Source organism: Sturnus vulgaris, chromosome 11, assembly GCF_052056855.1.
Source record: "Sturnus vulgaris isolate bStuVul1 chromosome 11, bStuVul1.hap1, whole genome shotgun sequence".
Classification (NCBI taxonomy): domain Eukaryota; kingdom Metazoa; phylum Chordata; class Aves; order Passeriformes; family Sturnidae; genus Sturnus; species Sturnus vulgaris.
Window position 1 is genome coordinate 10,812,652 of NC_142253.1, and position 24,453 is coordinate 10,837,104.

The 24,453-nt window shown below is 55.4% G+C and overlaps 1 protein-coding gene across 1 annotated transcript in view; it reads right to left on the minus strand.

Annotated features, from left to right (window-relative positions):
- PLXNA1 (plexin A1) overlaps positions 1-24,026 on the minus strand; it is a 115,344-nt gene extending 91,318 nt beyond the window's left edge. The window contains exons 1-3 of the mRNA XM_014871995.2: positions 23,911-24,026; positions 8,812-10,158; positions 2,589-2,771 (exon numbers count right to left, since the gene is read on the minus strand). Coding sequence (XP_014727481.1) covers positions 2,589-2,771; positions 8,812-10,014 — 1,386 coding nt within the window. The 5' untranslated portion in view covers positions 10,015-10,158; positions 23,911-24,026. The remainder of the gene's footprint in view (positions 1-2,588; positions 2,772-8,811; positions 10,159-23,910) is intronic.
- Between the last annotated feature and the right edge of the window lie 427 nt (positions 24,027-24,453).

Genomic DNA, 24,453 nt, shown 5'->3' on the forward strand with positions numbered 1-24,453 from the left:
CAGGACAAGCACAGACTGGGCTGCCACGGGTTCTGCTGCTGCAACCCACTCAGCATCCCAGGGGTTGTGATCTCCATCCCCCTGCTGCCTCCACATCCCAGCCCACAGAGCCCCTGTCCTGCACACAGTTTTGCAAATCTGACATTGCCTGCAAGATCCTTCCACCCCCCCAAAGTTGGGGTCTCCCTGCAGCTGTGGTGGCAGCAGGTGCTGCCCAGCACCCTGCCCTCCTGACAGCAACTGTTGGTAGCAGGGCTGGGGAGAGCTGCAGGGCAGCCACAGGCTTGTGTGGTTTTTTGGGGGGGACAAAGGGAGGCTCTGTCTACACATAACAGTCTGGACAAATGCTGGGCATGTGAGCTGCCATCCAAGGAAAAGACAGACACAGCAGTGACTCTGGCCTGACCTTACCCCGGCCCAGATGGCGAGATTGGTGCCCCTCAGCAGAGCAGCATCCATTACGGGGCTCCTGGGGGTGGGGAGGGGGGCACCCAGCTGTCACTGCAGCCCTTCCCCTCCCAGAGGAGATGCCAGGACTTCTGGAAAGGGCAGGGAGGATGGCAGGCTGCACCAAGCCTAGTGTGGGTGTTTGCCAAGGAGACAGTGGGAAACACCAACAGTTTAAAAGCAGGGGATTGCAACCACCACTGAATGTTGCATCCTCTCACTCCCCCACATACATCCTCTCTGCCGGCAGGAGCCACCTTGGCTACACTCTGCTGAACCCCTGCCAGGTATTGCATCCCCTGGCTGGGGACACATTGGTTCCACTCAAAGCCAGGTCAGCAGCCCCTCCTCGCCCTCCCCTGCCTCCGGCCCTGGCAGCCAGGCAGCAGGATCAGGTAGCTGCTGAGGCAGCGCTTTGCCGGGCAGCCAGGCAGCCCCTGCCGCAGGAGGGCTGGGCTGCCCACCTCAAGGTCACTGCAGGGACAAGGAGAGGACCTCGTGGCACAGGACTTGGAGCCTCCAAAGTGCTCCCATGCTGCCATTAGAGAGCTCTGCAATACCAGGGGATCTGGGGGCTCCAGGCAGGATAAACCTGTAAAACCTACACAGCATTCCAGCACCGAGACACATCTCTTGAGTGTCATCAGCTCCATGTCCTCATGGCCTGCAGGGCTAGAGAGCCCCACCAGCTCTTTGGGGCACCAAGTTCAAAACTAGGAAAAACAAACTTGAGAAAGCTCTGCAGGGAAGGAGGATGCTCAAACCACACCTGGGCATCAAGTTCTGGCTGAGTCATGGCTGCAGCATGCAGCCTACACACTAACCAGGCACCCACACTAGCTGACCCCTTCCAAACGGCTCTGACGGTGCAGAGACCAAGGAAAAACTGAAAAAAGCAATTAGAAGAAAAATCCAATTTGCCATCAAAAACCATCCACCAGCCCCTCTAGGTAACCGAGGAACTAGAGGTATAACACTGTAGTGGCTTTTTGAACTCTTCTCCCACATGCTCCTCCCTTCCCATCACCACCTAAAAGCTCCCATCTGGAGCCCAGCAGCAGGAGAAGCCGGCAGCAACATGACACCAGTCCCTCTGGGTCCCTCATCGATCCGGAAGGGAGAACGAGCTGCCTCCAGTCCGACAGCCCTGCTGTCACTGTGCACCCCTCCAAGGACTGCAGAAAGACAAGTAGAAGGTGTGGGGCTAGAGAGAATCCCTCCATCCTGCCCCCCACCCCAACATGTGCTGCCCATGCCCCAAAAACGCTGCTAATAGGCAGGGGGACAGGCAGGTCTGTCAGGGGTCGTGGGGGAACAGGGGCAGAGTGAGTAGGACATATGGGGACTACACAATGGCATCCTGCTTCACATTCCTGCCAGGGAAACCACCCTGCCTCCTGCAGCGCACCCTGGCCAGCACAGATCAGGAGACGCAGCAAAAATGCAGAATGCTGTGCCCAAAACAGTACTGAAGCACCTTCTCTGAAGTCACTCCCAGCCAAGCTCTGGTCCATAGCAGGGACCCTACCAGGACCTTCACATGGCCTCTCTCTGGCTGAGGATGTGTTAATGGAAGCTATGTTTATACAGGGCATGTACAGCTATAATTATAGGCATGATGTTATGATAACAGGAAATCCGTGCCCTGTGGAGATGCAAGCAGAGAAAGGCACGCATGGAGCTATTTGCTAATTGCCACCTACAAACAGCCTTTTGTGCCCTGGCGGGGTACAGGAAGTGAAGTCTCCCCCTCTGGGCTGAAACCATCATCACCCACCTCTGCCCACCCTGCTCAGGTCAATGACAAGGCCAGATGGACAGAAGATCCAGATGCACAGAGCCTGCCTCGTGGCAGCTCCAGGGCAAGCCCATCTGCCCCCGAGACATGATGGGATGGGCTCTGAGCAGCCATCAGCAAGGACTCAACTTCCTTATGTCACAACCCTCCAAAAGGCAGAAGTTTTGTAAATTTGGTTGGCAGAGAGAAGCAAGGGGAAATTGCCCCTCACTGGCCCTTTGCACATTACCCCAAATACATCAAGTCACTCTGTTATGGAGGCCCAGCCCAACCAGTACCCCATAAAAGGCCAGTGAGGCAAGTGGTCACCTCTCCCCATCAGCATCACTGAGGGCTTTCCTACCTTTTTGATCTTCCCACTCCGTGTGCCTGCAAAGACGACAGTTTGTCCTCTGTAGTCGTAGGCAGCCACCGAGGTCATCCCGTCCTCCTTATCCACAAAGAGCGGGGTCCCCTCGATGGTGACAGTCCCGCCCAGAGGCTGGTTAAAATCCTGGCCACAGAAATTGTCGTCAATCTGCAGCGGCTGTTGGAAGAAAGCAGAGGAGAGATGAGGCTTTTGCCAATGCCTCAACGTGCTGGACCTCACAGATAGCAATCAGCCATCTCCCACCTTCACCCCACAACTACAGCACCTTTGGCAGCCTCCTACTACAGCCATCCCACCTCACCAGCCAGGGAAGGCATGAGCTGTCATTTCTCTAACATTTCCTACACAGAGATGTAAGGCACTTGGGACAGATGCACTGCATGCAGGCCCTCTCTACACATGAGCAGGCTCTCTGTCCTCTGCATCCTACTGAGCAGCACTTGCAAACACAGCAGGAGCCAGTGGAGCACCTCTGCTCCCCCCTCCATCCCTGCCAATGTCATCTCAGACACGTGGGATGCCAGTATAAGCTCCCCAGCACACACACATCCCTCTCCTCCTCATCCCAGCACTAGCTGCAAAAAAAAAAAAAAAAAAAAAAAAAAAAAAAAAAAAACAGCTTGGCAGCGAGGCAGGAGGGGCTGAATCCTGCACCCCAGCCTTTCCCCAAAGACAAAACACTTCCCAGACAAGGCCATGCCAAGGCAAACAAGCCAGGGCTCCTGGAAGAGCCTCACTTCACACAGCAAAGCCTCCAGCAAACACACTACCCACCTGCCAGCCCTGCTCCTCCTCCCGCAGGAACGTCTTTGGGAAATCCCCACATTTTTTCCATGCTGCCTTGCCCCAGACAAGGCGCCTGGCTCAGCCGGCTGCCTCCTCAGTTCAGAGCGAGCCCACAGATCTGGAAAAAGCTTTTGCAAGCTTTCCCTCTGCCCAAAGAAAGGCAGAAGCAGGGCTGCACTGCTGTCCACTCTCATGACCATGACCACAGGGACCTCCATCAAGGATGATCTGATGACAGGCAAGACAAAGGCAAAGGCATGCTCCCTGTGAAAGCTGAGATGCAGGCAGGGGATCCACAGATCCACAGCATTCACCCCTACCTGAAGCATCCTCGCCTCTGAGCAGAACAACAGACCCTGGCCACAGCTGTCTGGCCTGAGGGGCACATGGGCCTCCCAGTGCTCCCACATGAGGCAACAGCCTCACATGGTCACACAGCACCAGCAAAATCCCCGTTCTGTCCCAGGCAGTGAAGGGCTTTACCAAATCCCCAAGGGTGGCAGTGAGCCTGGGTGCAGGAGGCAGGCATGGCTGACAGGGAGACAGCCTGCTCCAGTCACGGGATCCTTCCGCTTCACAAGGTTCCTTATATAATTTTGAATTTAAAGGGGAGAGAGGTTTTTTGGCAAGCAGCAGGCTCCAAATGCATGCCAGTCCCCAAGGGGTTTTAAATCCATACCGCATGTGTACAGAGCATATGGGAAAATGCCGAGCTCCCAAGCTCCACGTACGCAAGGGCAGTACAGAGCTCTGTAATTCCCACTCATCACTGCCTGGGAAGGGAGGATCAGCCCAGACTGGCTCCCACCAACAGTCACCCATGTGGAGGGGAGAAAACACAGCATTTCTCTGTGCCCCAGCACAATGCACTTGCAGCTACAATGGCATTGGGTTCCCACAGCCATGGCAAGGCTGCTCACCCTCCTCACCGTGCCATCAATTCAGCTCCAGGGCCAGTGGTCCCACTCTCTGAGGCAGCAGGAACTCAGTGCTGTCCCAGCCTTCCAAAAGGGAAGGACCAGTCATACTCAGCCCACCAGGCACTCTGGAGATGCTGGGCTGTTCCCTCAGTTACTCTAACTTCTGGTTTTGGGTATTGAGTTCAAGTACAAAGATCAACTCCCTTCCCCGCCTGACTGTTGCTCATCCTTTCTCAAACCAGGGGAACTCTTACAGCCAGTTATGAAAGACATGGGGATCCCCAAAACAGGAACATGAGGCACTGCATGTCTCTGCAGCCACAAGAAAAAGAGGGAAGGAAGAATCACAACCTCTCTACTCATCCTCTGAATACCAGTCTTGCCCTCTTCTATCCATTGGCCAACACACATCCTCCCTCTGCATTACGAGACTAGGAATTTTAAAACAGCAGATCCTAGAAAATTATCTTCCAAATCACAGAGTGAGATGAAAGTGATGCTCCAGCTGATATACAGCTCCCATCCAAATACTTGGAATTTCTCAGGTGCTTTGCTGGGGAAAAGATTTCCCAAATGAAGCCCAGAACTTTCCACCCAGCCACCTGCAGTAGCAGAAGGGTTCGGGGCAATGCCACAAAGGCATTCAAGCCCTGGCACCCCTGGGTGCAGGTTCTGCTCTCTCTGAGCTCAATCTGCAGCTTCCCCAACCCCACGGCTGCTGAATATGCAAGAGGAGATATGTTTATGGTGTTTACTGCTCTCTGCTTTGTCTCAACATACTCTCTGGGAAATGACAAATACAGCTGCGCTCTGGGACTGAGGAACTCCCGCCGCCGCCATGCCGACACCACCTCGATAAATAATTACGGCGACAATTAGCTCATTAACAGCAAACTGCCTCGTTAGGGAAGTGCAGGCGGCACAGAGGTCGGGCCAAGGGCGGCAGTGCCGGGGTTATGGAACCCACTGACACCTCTGGCAGATGGGGGCTGCGGGGAGAGGCAAGGCAGAGGGACGGAGGGAAGGATGGACAGAGGGAAGGATGGACAGAGGGGACAGCTGTCCCCCAGCCGGTGCACCAGGGCACGTCAGGGCCACTGACCTTGCAGTGCTTCAGCCTGCAGATGCTGGGATCTGCGAGAGCCACTGGGATCTGCAGGAGGTGTCAGTATCTGCCCACTCTCGCATTTGCCTGGGTTTTTGCAGGGATCACAGCCTTCAGCCTATTGCAAGGGGTGGTGCAGTGTTTCTTTTGTTTTTTTTTTTTAATTATTTCTATATTTTTCTTTTATTTCCATGCTTATCTTTGGCACCCCTCTCAGTTGCCCCTGGCTCAGACATCCCAGGGCTGCTATCTGCACAGCAGAGCAGTCCTCTCTCCCAGAACCACTTTTTCCTCCCCATAATAGGGTCAGGAAATTCGGATTTCCTGGGGAAAGGGACCTGAAGGAGGGGGAAAGCAGGCCCACAGCACCAAGTGAGCAGGAGCGGGTGTCTCCTGATATGCCTTGTCTCATTGCCTCCCTTCAAGCCCACTTACGAAAGCAATGAGGGAGCAGACAGCACGACAAGGCTCGCATCACTCAGCATTATTAATTAGCTAGTAATTCGCCAGTTAACACCATTATAGGCTCGCCCCATCCCCCTGTGCACCTCCAGGGGCTATGATGGAGGATGTGGAAGGATGCAAAAAGCCAGGGAGGAGGTTACAGGAGGTTGGTACTAAATGCCAGGCTGGGGTGCCAGGCTTTTTGTGCATTAATCGCTGCTCAGGAATAATCCGAGTGTGGTACAGTTTGTTACCACCTGCATTTCTCTGGCTGCCCCGGAAAGGATTTGGCTTATCCTGGCCCACTTTCAGCCGGTTTGTCACCAGCCATTGTCCTGTGCCAGCAAGCTGGGCAGCAAGCCTTACTGAGGAGTCAAAACTCATTTTCTCCCTGGGGTAGCCCAGGGAAAGCTGATGCCCACATCCTGCTGGCTTCAGGCACTGGCTCTGCCCATACTGCCAACCCAGGAGTCAAGGGCTCCAGGAGCTCTAACTCCCTGCTGCAACATCTGCATTCCAGCTCCATCCTACTGCCCTTTCCCAGCCCTGCTACACCAGTCCTTGTTCCCCCAGTTTGGGGACAAGGAAACTGGGCAGTTGTGCTGAGCACATCTGGCCACAGGCACAAAGACCTCCCAGCCCTGCACTGCACAGGGGAAGAGCCTGGCTACACAACACCAAAGCCCTCTCAGTGAAACACTGGGAGCAGCAAAGCTCTGGAGAGGTTCAGGGGTGGTTAAGGCAGTGGGGCTGGCACAGGGAACTGCCTGGGTGCTTCTGGAAGTCCATGCTTAGGTCTGACTGCCCCAGTGTGAGGAGTCTCCCTACAGAGCCAGCTCCTTTCCTCTTCCCACTTCCAGATCACTGGATCCCAGAAGGAGGGAGAGAGAAATGGGAAGCAGGAATTCACTCCACTCACCAGCACTGGAGAGGAATCACTAACATCTCCTGAGCTATCTGCCACGCCTGGTAGCCTCTCCTCCCAGCTCCAGCACCAGCTCTGGAGAATCAGAGCTACCCTGCAGCACTGGGAATGAGTTTCCATTGGCCTTGCACTGCTTGAGGTCTGGGAGTGCAGTGCTGACAAAACTTCCTCCAGCATGGACCAGCCTCAGCCCCTTACTGCCATGAAGGAGCAGAGCAAGAGAGCTCCTTGCACATTTCCATATGGATAGGGTGTAAATCTGACTTGAGTAATTACATTTTGCCTCCTTAAAAAAAAAAAAAAAAAAAAAATCAGCATGTCCTTCATTTTCTAGCCCGTCCTCACCACCGAGAGATCCATCACTGTCATGACCCACCTCAGAGGTGGCTTTATTTTAGTAGGGGCACAGAAATTCCTGCCAGAAAGAGGCTACATACTTGCAGTGGTCTGGTTTGGCCTGTGCTCAACACAGCAAGGAGCTGAGGGCTAGACTTATGATCCAGTCATGCCTTGCCCCACTCTGCCTGGCAGCTGGAGGACTGGGGCAGAAAACACCACCTGGTTCTCCTGGGGGAGGGTGTCAAAAGCAGGAGCCTCCCCATCACAGGGCACATCTTTCCACCCCACAGGAGCCATATCTGCAGGACCCAGAGGGTACCTTGAGATTCACTTACTGCCAGAGGCTGGCCACCAGGCAGCAATCCTAGGACCATCAGAGTTTAAACCATCCCTCGAGTGCAGGGGGGCAGAGCACCCTCCCCAAACCCAGGGGACACGGCATTAGTGGGGCACTGGGAGAGGTGAGCTGGGAGTGTGGGAGGCAGCACTGAGCAGCTCCAGCGCCGGAGCCAGCAGCTGCACGACCCAACAGGCAGCCGTGTAACGATTTCATCATTTTCCAGCAAAATTGAATTAGTTCAAAGCCAAAATCTGATTTGCGAGCCCAGCGCTCTTGACAGCAAACCCTTTACTTTGTCAGGCAGCTGTTAGCTGTCTCCTTCAGAGTGGCAGTGAGGATGGTGGGACAGAGGGCAGGGCTGCTCCACAGGGACACCCCTGCCCACCTGCCTGCACCCAAAGCCCGGATTGAGCAGGGCTGGGTGTCTGCTGATGGGTGCTGAACATCAACAAGCTGGACTTGGGGGAGGTGGGTTATAGTAGGTGGGTCAGGACGTCCACCAGACCCTCCCAAACACACACACCAGCAGCCCAAGCCTGCCTCAGCCCCATATCTGACCCTACTTGGGGACTATCCACCCTGTGACCCCTCCATCACCTGGAGATGTAGCCTCCAGCAACTACTGCTAGTTTGCAACATTGACCAGAAAGGAATGCAGTAACAATAACAGTTCAATGAGAAGACAACCCCCAAGAGCCAAGATGGAGGTCCCCTGCCCACCACCACTCAGAGGTCCCACACTGAGCAGCTGAGACCCCAGCAGGGAGCAGAAGCACCCAGGTGAGAGCCAGGTGGGAAAACACGTCTCTGGGGACAGAAGGGAGTGCTCCCTCAGTTGGGAACCACTGTTCCAGGATAGCATCACTCACCTCCCGTACCTCTGGATAACACTTTGCACTGGTCACTCCCAAAAGCCACCTCACTGACAGTGCCTTGTGCCCTCCCAGCACCCCATGGAGAGGATGTGGTCCCTCCATGCTGAACATCTGACCAACTTCTGCTGGGACCACCAGCCTCCCCACCTCTCTCCAGCAGGTCTGTGCTCCCTGTCCTGCACGTCCTGCTTCTTCTAACACCTTCTGTTTGGCTTCTGCCAAGCCCCAGGTGACACAACACCCACGAACCCACACATGCCATCTGCAAGGGACTCCACAGCAGAGCTGCAGCAGATGCCCTGAGATCTGAGCATCCCACCCTCCCAGCCCAACACACTGACACTGCCCAAATCCACAGGGAAAACACAGCTCAAAATGTCCAGCTAGAGACAAGGTCCAGCTAGAGAACACCACCAGAGACCAGAAACAGTCTGGCTTGAGTAAAGACAGGTGGGAACTTACCGAGTTGATGCAGCCCAGCTCCTTATTCAAGAGCCAGGGCAATGAGAGTTTCCCTTCCCCTCTGTAGCATGACTGGATACGCTCCTTGATTTTATCCTTGATCTTCTTCAACGTGAAGAGGCAGAGCACAGACTCCTTGGGAGGCTTAACCCTATTTTTCTGGCCCTGGGAGAAGATGGTGAAGAGGATATCCTCCTGCTCTGAGATGCCCAGGTACTTGGCCAAAGCCTTGCCAGGCTTGGTCAGGTAGGCATCCTGGATCAGGCGGTACTCGATGCCGTCCTGCACGCAGCCAATGGGGAATTCCACATAGGAGTAGAACTTGGGGTCATCCACACAGAGGCGGACGATCTTGGAGGTGAAAAACTGCTCCCCAGTGGAGTCAGGAGAGGTCAGCTGGGTGTCCAGCTGCAGGGTCAGGTAGTAAACAAACTGCTCGCTGCTGAAGCTGTAGATGTAGTAGATGTCAAAGGTGGGGAACTTGGAGAGTGTATCCGAGGGGATTTTGAGCTGCGAGGAGACAAACTCATCCTGGTAGACAAAGCCAAACATCTCCGCGTTCTCCTCGTTGGCCATCAGCTTGCGGCTGGAGAGCGTGGGGAAGTACTCTGACTTCCCATCAATGGGCGTCCCAATGAAGAGCTTGTTCTGCCCGTTCAGCACCTCGATGATGACACCAGACATGGTGCCTGACTCGTTGACACTGGAGAGGTAGTGCTCCTTGCGGTGGTGGGGCTCACCCAACTTGAAGAGGTCGTCCAGCCGCAGGAACTGGCAAATCCCCTGGGAGGCACTGCCGCAGGCAATCAGCCGATTCCCCGAGTAGTCCACCAGCAGCAGTTTGTTCACGTTGTTGGTGGTGACCAGCCCGTGTGGGCAGGACTGGACACTGGGCGGAGGATAACATTTCTCATTGTCCTCCACGGGCCCCGTCACGTGGGTCCGCAGCAGTGTGAGGTTATTGGAGAGCTTGTAGATCCGATTGACAGCCCCCACGTAGACCTCCCCGGTTTTGTTATGGACCACCAAGTGTGTCAAGCTCCAGTCTGTAACCGGGAAAGTCCTAAAGGGAGATTTGGGGCTGCCTTCCGCCAGCGGTAGCCAGGTGCTCCCCAAGAGCAGCAAGGTCCAAATGTGGATGGACAGGTGGTGCTTGAGCCAAAGGAGCCACATTGCAGCAGCCTCACATCCAGCCAAGGCCATGCCCAAACCCAGCCACAAAATAAATAGAAACAAACCCAAACTAAAGGGATGGGGGAGGGAGGAGGAGCTAATGGGATACACTCTCCTCTGCTTCCGCTGCACTCAGCATTCAGGGCATCGTGGGCACGGCCAGTCCAGTCAACCCTAGAGGGAGAAAGACAAGAAAAGTGAGGTTAGGAGGCTTTCCTGCAGTCTCAAGCATGTTCCACGCCCCCCGAGAAGACTCCGCTGCTTCACATTTTTCTAGCAGGCAGAAGAGACCCTGACCTGCTGCCCCAGTCTCACTCCATGGCAGTGCTGGGAATGGATGTAAAATCCCAGTTAGCAGCATGCACAGTCCAAGCCCCTGCACATAGGAGGATCTCAAAAGCACCTTTTAGAGGAGTTGAGAGCCAAGTGCCCTGGCATATTGCCCACCATCCTGCCACCTGCCTGCCAGCAGGGTCCTGGGCAGGAGGGGTTGGAGGGAGCACACGGGCAAGGCAAGGACAAGCGTGTCCTTCTGGCATTTCTATGCTTTAGAAAACACAGGGCCAGACATGAGGCGGTTGGTTTGAGAGGCTCCAGAGGGACAAGGGGGCACACACAAGGAGGATGGAATGTTCTGTCTGCTGCTGTGCCACAGCTGGGGCTCACCAACATGGAGTGGCAAAGCAGCGGGGAGCCAACCAAATACCCCACACCAGGGTGACCTTTGCATCCTGGCAGTGGGGTGGAGATGGCCACAGGAAATCAATGCACAGCTCTGCTCTCTGCATCAGATCAGCAGCCCCTCCCATACACCACATCCCTGTCTTCTCCATCCACTCTCCCCACAAGGCACAAGCACCCCTAGACTAACCTGGGATTTGTGCAAACCCCCTGCCTGCACACAGCCCATCCTACCATCACAGTCCATCTGCCCCAGGTGGGACCAAGATCCATGGCTGGGGCACCTGCTCAGTTTCCCAGCCCATGCAGATAAGCAGCTCCAAAAGGGAGTGGAGGAGTAGGAGAGCCTCTCTCTCTCCTTCCTCTCCTTATCACCCATCTGTGACTCAGCCCAGGATAACCTCCAAGAGGATCCCCAGAAGGGAGTGGCACAGGTAGGAAATATGGCCTGCAGTGACTGGCAGCTCTGCCAGATCCCAGCCCTGGAAATGCAGGGTGTCAGAGGGCAGCCAGTTGCTGTATCAGCAGGGCTGTATGGGGCTGAACGCTGCCCCAGCCCCAGCATCCTGCTCCTGGCAGGGCTGTGGAACCTACCAGCTAGGCCACAGGCAAACCTTGGGGGCTGCATCATCATGAGTCAGCAGTGAGCCACACAAGTACCCCAACATTCCATACAGCATCCTTCACTTCTGCTGCTCGCCTCCCAAGCCACAGAGCCAGACTGTGAAAGATCTAAGGAAAGGGAGAAATTTGTTTTCCCCTTTTCCAACTCCCAACATACACAAGACTCCCCTCTCCTTTTTTAGGGCAAGCCCAGCCCTGCCCACCCCTGCAGCTTTGCCAGCTCCCCTGAACCCCAGATACATTGGGCAAAGATTCTGCACCACTTCCAAACCCTCTCTGCAGATCTGCCTCTGCCCACAATGCTCCTCACCCCACTGTCTTTGACTTCCCAACACATCCACCTCCAAGGTAGCAGTCTCAAGGGACATTTGGACAACAGCACATGAGCAGCATTGAGACCAAATCCAGGTGTCACAAAGCCAATGGCTGTGGAGACAACCAAAGCAACACCCTGGAAATCATCCTCGTGTTCCTAATCACCCATTCCTACCACCTTTTCTAACACTGGCAGCCTCCCAGCAAAGAGTAGGTTGTCACAGCACTGTCAGGGCAAGGACATTCCCAGAAGACACTCACACTTCTCAGAATCTGCATTTTTCTGAGCTTGTTGGTAAGAGAATAACAACAAGCACCCCAGATCAGAGCTACTTAGCCCCAAAACACATTGATGTGGGACCGAGTGGCACTGTCAGCACAAACCCACTGATTAGCCCAGAAAGCCACAGCCCAGCAGCTGCAGGCATTGGGGTTTCCTGAAGGAAACCGGCGAGTGGTTTTCCACCCCAAGAAACTGGCACAGCTGTCACCAAACCACTGTTCTCATGACGCTGAGCCCCTCAGGAACAGCACAGCAGCTGCCTGGCAAGGAGACCAGGACCAACACCAAATTCCTGTTTCAGTGACGTGCCAAGGAGAGAAGGAACGGGGAAGATGGGGAAGGTGAGAGTGGGAGATTGGTGCAGTGTGGGGATGCCAACGGAGCGTCTCCTGCCAGGATGAGAGAGCATGACAGGGAACTTGCTTTCTTGGTGCATTTCTATGATTCACTGCTTCTATTTCAGGAAGTGGGAGAGAGAACTAGAGGTCGAGCTGCAGCCACAAACCAGGGCTAGAAAGCCCAACAGGAGATTCCCAAATTAACGTAGGGAACTGCAAATCAGAAGTTGGAACGAGAGCAAAGTGAGGCAGAGCTGGGGCGAGCTGAGAGATGACACTGTGCAGAGCTCCTCTGAGATTTCTGCTCCTAAATATACTACAGCAGCAACATCTCGTCCTAGTGACCTGACACCAGTGGTGGCTTTGTCCAGTCCTGCTTAAAACCATCAGCAATGATTAATAAAAATAAAACAGCACAAATGGTTAGTTTGTCTGTTTTCTTCGGGGTTCAGTGATATGCGTTCCTGAACTTTGGATTAAACTAAAGCAGGGCTCAAGCCCATCACAGTGCAGGCAGCCCTGCACTGGAGCATGGGTGCCAGCACAGTCCTGGTCCCTGTCTGTGGGAGCAGCAGCCAAAGGGCATTTTCCTGCTGTCACAGAGTCTCCAAGTGCCATGGAGAGGTCACAGCGCAGCTAAGGCAGGGCAGCTCCTCCACTGGCACACTCCTTACACAACAGGGCATCCAAACCCCCTGGGGCTGCATTCAAGTAGCACGTCGCCCTGGGGGCACCCAGTCCAGGGCCACAATATGACTGCCACCACCAGGAAGAGAGACCTGCACCACAAACACATCCAGTGCAGTCCAAAGGCATGGAAAACCCCGGGCACATACCCTGGAGCCGTGCCCTGCCCTGAAACAGGCAGCAATAAAATAATTCACCCCAGCCCAGTTGCATGCATGCCAGCTGGGAGAGTAGCTCCACAAATACAGTGGGCTGTGCTGCTGGGCAGGGAGAGATGCAGCACAGAGCATCTGCAGCACTGAGCATCCCCAGGGCTCACCCCACAGCGGGGCCACACCGCCGGCCAGACGGCACCACAGGCTTGTGTTTTGATTTCCACGCACACACAAACATATATACATATATATATACACACACATATATTTATAGAAGGAAATCCTCCATCAGAAGAAAAGTCAGCACAAGAGCCAAATCCACCCCAGTCCCTTTCATTCCCCACTGTAAAAGACATTTGCTCACGGCTGCATCTCAAAGTGGCTACACTGAGATGGCTGCAGCCACTGCAAGACTTGGGTGGGGGTTACCCATCTCAGCACAGCCAACACTCACACATGCCAGCTTCCAACGAACCTTTCAGCAACAAGCCATGGACATGCCCCAGAGATGCCAGTGCCCCACTTCCTGGCTACTGGAGAGGTGGCAAGGGGCAGCAGCACTCATCCCCTGAGGCTGAGAGCTCCCTGCTCCTGCAGTATGCCCAAAAACCTGTGTTTGGGAAGGGAGATCACACTTTGGGAAAACAATCATCACTTTTGATAGCACAAAGTAGGAGTACTGGGATGGAAAAACTAACCTTAAAAGGCAAAGACTGGACAGAGTGTTAAGGACCGGCTCTCCACTCATTTGGGCAGCAAGTCCAAAAGTCAGCACTAGCCTACAATGCAGCAGCCCTCATGGGAACACCCACAGACAGGGTTTAAAACATGCAGACAAGCACAGAGGTGCATATCTGGCACTCACAGACCTGCCTGCAACCCCTGCTCCTCCATCAACAAGACCCCAGCAGGTTCACTCCCAGCAAAACACCTCAAGAGCTTTATAGCCTTGCACTTTTGCAAGGGAGGTTGGAGGACAGAAGCCATGGGATTGAAAACCCCCAAATAGCTGACCCACAAAAGGGGAAATTGCATCTAAAGGGCCTTTACCTGTAATCTCTCCAAGTGACTTGCTGCTCTCAGCAATAAGAAACAGTCAAAGAGACCAGCTACAAGCTGCCAGTAATTAGCAAAGGGGAGAGAGGGGAGATTATCCAGGGGAGAGAAAAGCCTTTGGGCCACAAGAGAGGCAGCCTCACTGTAGAGCTGGTGTATTTTTAGGTTCGTCTGCCTGGGAAAAGCCTTGCAACAATGAGGAAAGCCTGGTGGCGGTACAAATTTGAGCTGCACTACATATGCAAGTGCTGCAACAGGGCTAAACTTTAACTCCTTCCTGCAATGCATAGTCATTGAAAACTATTTGGCTGGGGTCCCTCCCTAGCCAGTGAGTTAAATCATTAAAAACCTTATCCCTGGCTCAAACCACATCCTGATGAAATCAGTGGCAGGCTCTGAAGCTGCCCCAATCTCCATTCCTATCACCCAATCAAGAATACCTTCAGTTTCCTCACAGACTCCTGCCACCACTCCCAAGCAGGGACAGAGAACCCCATCCAGCCATCCACCCCAACTTCCACTCCTGCCCTACAAGGATCTTCTGGGCAAAGAATTCAGCCTCTTTTGTCCTGAGAAATGTGACAAGGAGAAGCAGCCATCTACTGCCCCAGGGCTCATGAAGCTTGACCCTCAGCAAAAAGGAGCATAAAAGAACAAGCAGTGAGGAAATTAAATAGCATTTCTCAAGTGCGCAATTCCCCTTCTCTGGTCCTCTGCAAGAAGTCATGTCATGCCAAGAACAGCTTGAACTCCAGAACAGCTCTGGAGCCATTACATGCACTCACCACCAAGACACTGCGGGCTGCTCTGCAGAGAGCCCTTCCAGAAAGGGCTCACAAGCATTTCCTATATGGAAACCCAAGCTCCCCACAACCACAATGTTCCAAGGCAAGGAGGCACACAAGGACAGCCTCAGCAGGTCCTGCCAGGAAACCGGGCATGGACTGAGACCTTACACATGTTCTCAATTCCATCTGGCTACACCAGAGGTGAGAGTCAGTGGCTGTCTTTTGCCTTATTCCCACAACTCACCTGGGTATCACAGTCCATACAGGGACCCTAGAAGGGCTGCCAAGGGCTTTTCTGTTTGCAGCCCATATGCTGGAACTGGACTTCCTGGGAGGAAAGTGAGCCCCACCTTCCCTTGTGCTCCCTGCGGCCAAGAGAGGAGTACATAGACCTGGATTGACTGATGCCTAGAATGGAGACCAGTGCACAGCCCATGGGTAATCATCCACACAGGACACAGCCTGCTGCTTCCCATCCTACTTCAGGAAATTTGTCCATCAGCATACACAGAGCACAATACCTCCAACCCCTCTGTGCCTCTCCTCATCCACAGACCTCAACCCAAGGCACCAGCCATGGGACTGTGGCTTCCTACTATCACACTCAGGTCAACTCAAGGCTTCAAACACCAGACTGATGTGAATTTTGTCACCTCAATCAGGATCAATTAGTAACATCTTGCCTCATTTTATGACCAAAGAAGTACAGACCAAATTCCCTGAATGCCACCTCCTCCTTTGGCTTTGGTCCACACACTCCCAGACTCTTATTGTCACAACCCATCAGTCCACTGCCCTATATAAATGTCCCAAAAAAACAGTCCTGCTGGCAGAGTTCACCTTGGTCCAGCTGGACCTGCAGAGACCCAGAAGGTCACCCACAAGCAAGGTCTCTCAACAGAAGAGAAGTCCAACAAGAGATCCTCTGGCCATCAGCATCCTTCTCTTGTCTAATCTCATTCCCTGGGGCACAACGCATCACTCCTCAGCCTGCTGCTCCACATCCCTCACTGGGCCAGGGCAGCCACAGACACAAGCCGTGATCTTACCCTCCCCAGATCAATGCCCCTCTTCCAGCCCAGCTGCAAGCTTCCAAGCTGCATTTTCACCTCTGTGTCACAAGCACTAGTCCCCCAAATCCCAGAGGCAATCTGGAGAGCTTGCTCTTTGCAATGGAACACTGCCACAGGAGGATTCCTGGTTGCTGGATCCCCTCTACTCCAGCAAAGGGAGGTCATTCTGGGGTTGGTTTAATCCCAGCTAAGCTGAAATTCCCATGTTTCCGCCTGGCCCCTTGCTGACACCAGAACTTGTGCTGTCCTGTGGCGAGCCAAGCACAACTGCCATCACATTAGTTCTGATTAAAACAACCACAAGACTTCTCCAAACGAGCTTTCCCGAGCCACATGTGCTTTTCCTTCCCTATCAACCTCCATTCTTCCCCCTCTGCTGTTTCAGTTATGCTGTCCCAAGAACCACAGCTGGAAATGGCTCAGTCCTGGCTCTGCTTCCCCTGCGGAGTTTCCAGCTCAACATAGCCCCATGTTTTATCTACCTAATGTGCAACTGACCCAGGAGAAGTGAGACAGCCAGAGAGATAGCAGAGCCTCACCTGGCAATGGACAAGCAGAGACAGGAAAAGCCCAAAAGTCACCCCAACAGCAACACTACCACAGGAGAAACTGTTCTGAGAGTCCAAAAGAGGCTTCATTCACAGCACCACGGGCAAAGAGCATCTGATATCAACAGGGAGGTGCCATGGCAGCAGCTGTGCCCACACTCTGCTTTCCTACAGGCAGTGCCAACATAGCACACCCCCTCCCAGTTTTCCACAGCAAGGGGGGTCTCATCCACCAGACCTGGGCAGAGCACACTTCAAAGCATGGCTGCAGCCTAAGACCTGTTGGCTGGGAGGGAGATCACAGCAAGGCTTCTCCTCTTCCTGCAGATCCCAGCTGCAGCCCCAAGCCATGCTAGACACAGGCATCACCTTGCTACTATGGCCTGCATGGGGCTGAGATTCCAACAGGCATCAGGCACGGATTGACTCCTTCAGTGAAAAACTGAGAAGAGGCGGCTGCTGGCCTGTGCTGGGAGGGCTGTCCAAGCACCTCTGCCAAAAAACCACTTTCTGATAATGAAGGTGGTTGGATGGGAGCTCCAGCAAGTGTCAACACCCGCAGTGAAGGCCAGGGAGCCATTCAAGGCACAGCCAGTGGACCAAGAGATGCTGCTCTGCTGGGAGCTGACACGCTCCCCTGGCACATCGCATCCCTCCCTCCCAGCTCTCCCCCACGCAGGCATGAGGCCATGCAGAGCAGGACCCCTTCTGCATGTGCCAGCAGCCTGGGGCACCTCGGCCGTGCTGATAAGGAAGAGCAGTGGGAGCCGCGCAAGCCGGGGCTGCTGTCAGCGTCATGGGGCTCGTCATGGGGCTCGGCAGCGGCTCTCCTTCGGAAACTGCGCTGCCTTCCTGCCTTCCTCCTCCCCCATTTCTTCCCGATGACATCAGCCTGAAAAACAGGTTCTTGACTTCAGCAGAGCTCATCGAGCCGATTCTGGTCCCGCCAGAGAGGGGAGAGCCCCCCCTTGACTCCAGAAAGGAAGCAGCCATCCAGGAGCCGGACACGGAGATAAGCAGCAGCGGGCAGGCACGGACCCTGCCAGCATGCCAACGCTTGCAGGAATAAAACCCATGGAGGAGCAGATGGGGGTGGAGGGAATGCAACGCTGGGGAGCAGATACAAATGTTTTACAGAGACCTTGGCAGCCGTAAGCTGGGGCTCACGCCCCGGCTCTGACACTGCTCTGCTACAGGGCAGCCAGATCTACTCAGTGCAAAAGTCAAATGCCAGGGCAGACTCCCATCTCACTCCAGCTCCCAGAGCCCAACAGCAAGCCCTCGGGCTGGCCAAAATGACAATGCAGGACTTAACACTATCCAGCAAAGCCTTCCGAGGGCCACAAAGCTGGACACGGACCAGCAGGGAACACGATCCTGCGAAACATCCTGCCCACCAGCCAAGCTCCAAGATTATTTTTAAACTCCTCCTAAAATATTTTTGGGTTTTCCTCTTCCCCTGTTGAAACTAACAGTCTGCACAGGAAGAGCGAAGCAACCGCCCGTACACAAAGCCTGGCCGCATGCACAAAGCAAACAACTTATTGCCATTACAATTACCTGCGATGTTATCGGCAGCTCTGACTGGGTCGGCATTCGCAGAAGGAAATGTGGTTTTCGCATTGTGCCACTTAAAAAGAGTGTGACCATCCTTCCTCTCCCCCTGCCCCCCAGCAGCACCCGCTCATGCCAACACCGCGGTAAAGTGAAGGAGCCCTTGCATGTGGGGCTACACACACAGGAAATTTCTCCCCCTTTACAGGAATCTGCCTCTTCTCTTGCCAGGAATTTACTTCTGTCAGAGAGCCTGATTATTTTGACACACAAATAGTTGTTTAACTAAACACATAAAGCAAAGGGACTCACAGGACTTCTACAATGACACCAAGACTTGCCTGAATGGAGGTAGCATCAGATGTGGACCTGCAAAGGATCGGGCCCCCGACACTGACACTACCCCAGAAGTGCTCACAGCATCCAAGCTTCCCAATAATTTTGGGAAACCATCCCTGCTTCCAACCCCTCACATGGCAGACTGCATCTCTGCTCCTCTAAACTCCCAAGAAAACATGAAGAATCACTCAACATTTATCAGTTCAAAACACATGTGCAATTAGCAGGATTTTTTTTTCCTCCCTCCAGTATAATTATATATGTTTTAATGCAATTACCACCCCTGTATTTTGTACATTAAACAGTAGGCAACCCAAGGAAGAGAGAGGCTTTTATTTTTCTTGGCTTTGCCTTTCTGAAAATAATACTATGTTGCAAAATAACTCCGGAAGAAGGGCTTATCTTTACCAGAAAAAGAGGGAGAGAAGATGAAAAACGGGAAGAGGGAAGGAGAAATCTCCCAAGGAGAAAGCAGGGATTGCAGTGTCCCCTCAAGTGAGCTGCCCTCACCCTCCAGTCCCTACACATACCTACACCTGGAAACCGTCCTTGATACCATGGACAGGACTCAGAAACAGCCTCAGCCCGTTCGCCATCGCCGACAGAAAGGAAAACTGAATCAAGCAAATGGTTGTGGTTACTCAAGCTGGGGTCATTAGCCGGATTAAAGCTCCCAAGCTCCGGCCAGCAGCACAGAGAGCAAAGAGCAGCTAAACTGCCCAAATTGGATTACCAGTGCTCCCAGGTCTCTGTGCCAATTTGGCTGGCAGATCACGGGATGCTCAGGATGGGGAGGTGGGCAGCGAGCCCCAGGGCTGATCTGCAGGCTGCTGGTGAGGAGGAGGAGAGATGAGGAAGAGATGGTCCCTGCATAGCATGCAGCCTGTCTCTGGCACCCCTGGCATGTTCTCACCTCGGGCACTTTCTCTAGCAAAATCCCTCACAATCTCAGCTCAAGGAGCAAAGAGGATATCACACCGGGCCCTGAGCTGAACCCAGCAATAAAAAATCTCCTCTGCGCTTCAGGCAGCTCACAAGGGTCTCTGACCCCAGGCACAGACCAGCACACAGCAGCCCATAGGGCAGGGGTGGATTTGGCCCTCATTACACCAAGACACCATGTGGAAGAAGAATCACCCAAAACAGTCCATCGTGCACCATGCAAGGCAACTTCAGAGGAGAAAGGAGCAAAAGTGTTTGTGGAGTGTGAGCCTGACGATCTGGATGTGGAGTTTTCTTCCAGACTCAAACATCTCAGCACACCAGCAACAAAGAGGAGGAGTGCCAAGCCTCGGCTAAAGGGAAAATAAACTTTGAGATGTTTTTCATTCAGGTTTTTAAATGGTGGCTTCCACCTGGAACAAGGGCTGGAGGCAGTCGCAGAGTGCTCAGGGAAGCAAGGCAAACAAGGACACCTTCCTGTGTCTGGCCACGCTCTGACAAACCCATGGGAAGGTGTGGGTTTGACTACACCACATGCTGAGTGCAGGGCAGAAGAGCCAGGACTGCCCATGCCCGGTATTGAAACCATCAGAACTTATTTATTGTCTGCAGCTTTTCTCCTCCATGATGCACAAGACGTTTGCTCAAATGTGACTTCCAGGCGTAGCAGGCAGACTGTGTTGTGGTGCCTACACGGCGTCCATGCTGCACCCTGGGGAAGACTAAGAGGAGCATGGATGAGGCTGTAGGTCAGGGACAGCGTCAGAGCACACATGTTCTCACCAAGTACCCCATATCTGTAGTGGGATGCTCCCCATAGCACTAGATGGAACGCCTCCCAGGCTACAGACAGAGAAGACTGGTTGTATCCAGTCTAAAGCCAAACCAGCCACCTCACCCGTGGATGGTGGCAAACACTTGCTCCTCCTCATTTTGCATGAAGCCATGGCACTCAGCACCTTGATGGGAAAAGGGGCCCCAGTACAAACTCAGAAAAGGTAAGGAGTCATGGTCCATACTGAACCAAGCTCCACATCACTCATAATTCCCAGCCTTTGTGCCTTCCTCTACACACATGGTACATCACCAAGCCATTCACTGGTCAAATCCTGGCCAGGAACCCCCCTACTCGCTAGTTTCTTCCACACAGCACACAGACTCAAAAGAGACATTTGTGGATTAGAGACAACACCACCCCAAGTTCTCAATACATACATTCCACCAGTTCAGATCAATGAAAAATCCAAGCTTGCAGACAGTGAGAATGGCATTATGGGTACTGGGGCGACCCATGACCACCCTCCTGTCGCTGCACAGGTACATGGGACCACCTCTGCCCTCCTGGCTCTTTCAAGGCTCCCCTTCCATTGAGCCAGAGGTGCCAAAAACCAAGACCGACTCCTCATTGAAAACACAAACGACCAAGGCACCAGAACACAGAAAAGCAATTATAACAAAGCCCAGGGGGACTCGGCAGAAGCCAAATACAGGTAATGCTCCCCGGTTTGCAGGAGCCCGAGTTGCCAGCACGGCAGCACCAGCCTTTGCTGCTCGGAAATTGCCAGTTCAGGGCCGGGTCCGGCTCTCGGCGGCATTGAGCGCTGCAGCCAGCAGCAAGGCAGGCAGCAACAAAGGCCCTGACCCACACTGAGCCTAGAGAATAAACACACCCGAGCTCCCTTCATTAAGCCCGATCCCAGGGCCAGATCCTTCGCTTTGCTCAGCAGAAGTCAAAGGCAGCGAACCCACGGAAATAAGCGGCCTGGCGTGACACTCGCAGGCAGGGAGCAGGGCAGGGGCCAGCCCCGGCTGCCGCCGCCATGGAGGAGGGGAGGCAGCCCTGCCAGCACGCAGCAGCGCCGCTTTATTACCCTTTTCCATTTCGGCTGCGCAAAGCCCCGGTGAAACACACTCCCCGGGAGCCGCCGACACGGCCCTCGGCCCCGTCTCCAGCGGAGTTCAGAGGAGTTTGTTTATCTCTCGCAGGGCACTGCCTCGCTCGGGGAAAGGGCTTTGTGTGACGGAGCACAAGGGCTCTGCTCCGCAGCTCCGTGCACAGCCCGAGCGTGCACGACGGCAGATGCCTGCGCTCTGCTTCAAATCCGATGCTCCTATTAAAAAAAAAAAAAACAAGCCACAAGCCAAGAGGGGAAAACTCTCCCCGACGCCGCTATCACCATGCTAACAAAAGCAACGTCGCCAAAACTTTAATCTTCAGGGTAGCAGCTGCAGAAAGCCCAGCCACCCAAAGGAGCAGGAGCCAGCCAGCCCCCGGCGCTGCCTCTCCGCAGCCCCTGGAGAGCAGCGAGCGCATCCAGGCTTGCCTCTCTCGGAGGAGCGGCACCGGCAGCCAAAGCCACGGGCGGATGGGGAGCACCAGATCACACGCATGATCGGGTATTTTGAATCCAAACTTCCTTACCAGCCTTCCTTATAGCCCTGTGTCGCCACGCCGCTGCCGGCACCGGCATCCACTGGCACCAGCAGATCACTCGGCGGCGAGCGGGAAGCAGAGAAAAACCTTCCCTCCTTTCAGCCACTTAAGAAATTATCCATGCATCCTCCCAGAGGCATCTGCCCCACTGCTTTTCCTTGGCTTCTCCACCTTTCCGCCCTGTTCGGTCACCAGTGTCTTGAGAGAAGACATCGAGTCACTCATTTTACCCACTGAGTATATACAAAAGACCCTGGGATTGTTCAGGAAGCAATTAGCCGCTGTTCAGAGGAAAATGGTGTTTTCAAATGGATAACCTTTGATGTAGTCAATAGCCTCAGCTCCTCTTTTTTTTTTTTTTCTTTTTTTTTTCCAATTCTTTCAGCCGCACACAAAAGAAAATAAAAAATAAAAAATTGAAAAAATAAATCCAGCAAAAGGCTGGTAATTCCCCCCGACACAGCTCTCGCTCAGCAAAAAAGGATTTTCTCGCAAGCCGGAGGAAAAGCAGCTTCGGGAGGCGGCTCATCTGCCCAACTTTTCTCCCCTCCGTGTCCCGGAGCATACGAGAAGGTTCATGAATATTCATCCCCCCCGTTAGCAGGTTCTGCTTTTGTTTTGTCCTCCCCAAAGCAGGAGCCAGGGGGGAGCTAACAAGTGAGGTTAATGCCTGTCTTTTCTCTCCCATCCGTCTCCTCTTTAACCAGTGACCTTCATGTTAAGCCCTGTTTACACACCAGCCCCCCTCCCCTGGCTCCCCCTACCCCGGCGCTCGGCCAGAGGCAGAAGGAAGAATTTTCCCGCAAGGAAGACAAGGGAGGAGAAGGCGATTGCGGGATTCCTGGATTTATTTCAGCATGCCACAGAGATTTTGCAAATCCCTCCCCGATCGCACGCCGGAGCTGCCGCGTGTGTTCGCTGGGCAGGAATGGGAAGGGGCTAAGGGACACGGAGCGCGCAGCCGGCTTTATTCGCCACCTTCCACGTTCACCCCGGCGGCGGGAGGCGCGCACCGGCGCAGCCCCGCACACAGGTACCGCAGCCTCCCACGCCTCGCTCGGAGGTGCCCAGCGCTGCGCTGCCGAACTACAGCGCGATCACAATAGTAACAATCATAACGAGGGCGACGGCAGCCATCTCGCCCTATCCCATCCCACCCTATCCCGTTCCATCCCATCCCGCAGGGCGCCCACGGCACCTCCCCGGCGGCGGCCGGGGAACGGGGAGCGCGGAGGGAACGGCGGCGCTGTGGGCTTCAGGACGAGCCCAGCCCGGATGCCACTCGCCGCGCCCCGGCGGGATGCGGGGATGTAAAGCAGCGAGAATGGACATGGGATAGCACAATGCGGGGATACGAGGCAGTGCGGACACAGGGATGACAGCGAGGATGTGGGGCAGAACGATGCGGGGATGGCAGCGGGGATGCAGGGCAGGGCAGATGGGTGATGATCCAAGGCGGCGAGCACGAGAAAGGCTGAGCCCGGTTCACGTTCCCAGCAGTGCCGGACCCGGGTGGGCAGCGGGGCGGCGGGGCTGGGGCAGCGAACGCCGCCGAGAGCCGGGGCGGAAGGGTGCAGCGGAGAGGGAGGGAAGGGGAGGAGGGAGGCGGCCAAGCTCCGCCGCTACACCGGTCAGGGAGGCACCGCTGGCACCGGCTCCCCGCGGGAGCGCCCCGGCCCAAGCAGCTCCAAGCGGGGAGGCGGCCCTCCGCCCGTCCAGCCCGCACCTGCCCGGTCCCCGGCACACGCCGCTACGAGATCCACGCGGGGCGTGCGGCGGATAAAGAAAGAGGCTCGGTCCCGGCGCGGTTTTGTCCCCCCGCGGGAGGCGGCTCCCGGAGCCGCGGGGCGCAATGCGGGCTGGTCCCGGCGGCAGCGGCGCGGCGCCGGCCCAGCCCTGCCCGGCCCAGCCCTGCCCGGCTGCCGCGGCCCCTCCGCGCCCCCCGACGGGGCCGCGGTGCCCTGCCCGGGCCGGCCCCGAGCCGTCGCCGCGGTAGCAATAAAGCCAAATTTTTTAGCGGAGCGATAAATCCAAATCCGCGTTATTTTTAACGAACCGACCGATCGGGCACATCGCGCCGCGCCCGAAAGTTGCAGCCGGGTTACTCACGGCTCCGGTCCCCGCTCGCCTCCGCCGTGCCAGCCATAATTGCATTCCACACCAAGCCGCCCGCCGGGCCGCCGCCGCCTTCTCCGCCGCCACTGCCTCCTTCTCCTCCGTCCCCTCCTCCTCCGCGCCCGCCTCCCCCCGCCGCCGCCGCCGCCCGGGGCTCCGCGCCCGCCTCGCTCTCGCCGCCGCCGCTGCCCCGCATGAATGGGACGGGGCGCGGGGCCCCGACGGAACGCCGCCCGCCGCGCGCGCCCCCGCCGCCGCCGCGCGCACGCGCTCACGCCCCGCACCGGCGGCGCGAGGCAAGAGCGGGGAGGCGGGGGCGCGCCCGCGCGCGCCGCCGCCTCCAGGGGGCGCCCAAGGTGGGGAAGGGGCGTGGGCAGCCCCGCCCCCTGCCCCGCCCCCCGCCCGCCCTTAAAGGGGCGATGCTGCGGAGGGGGCAGGGGGTGGGGCCTCGCAAAAGCGGCCACCGAGCGGAGGCGACCGCGAGCGGCTGCGGGGCGAGCAGGGGTCCGCACCCACCTGAGCGTGCTCGCCCGCCGC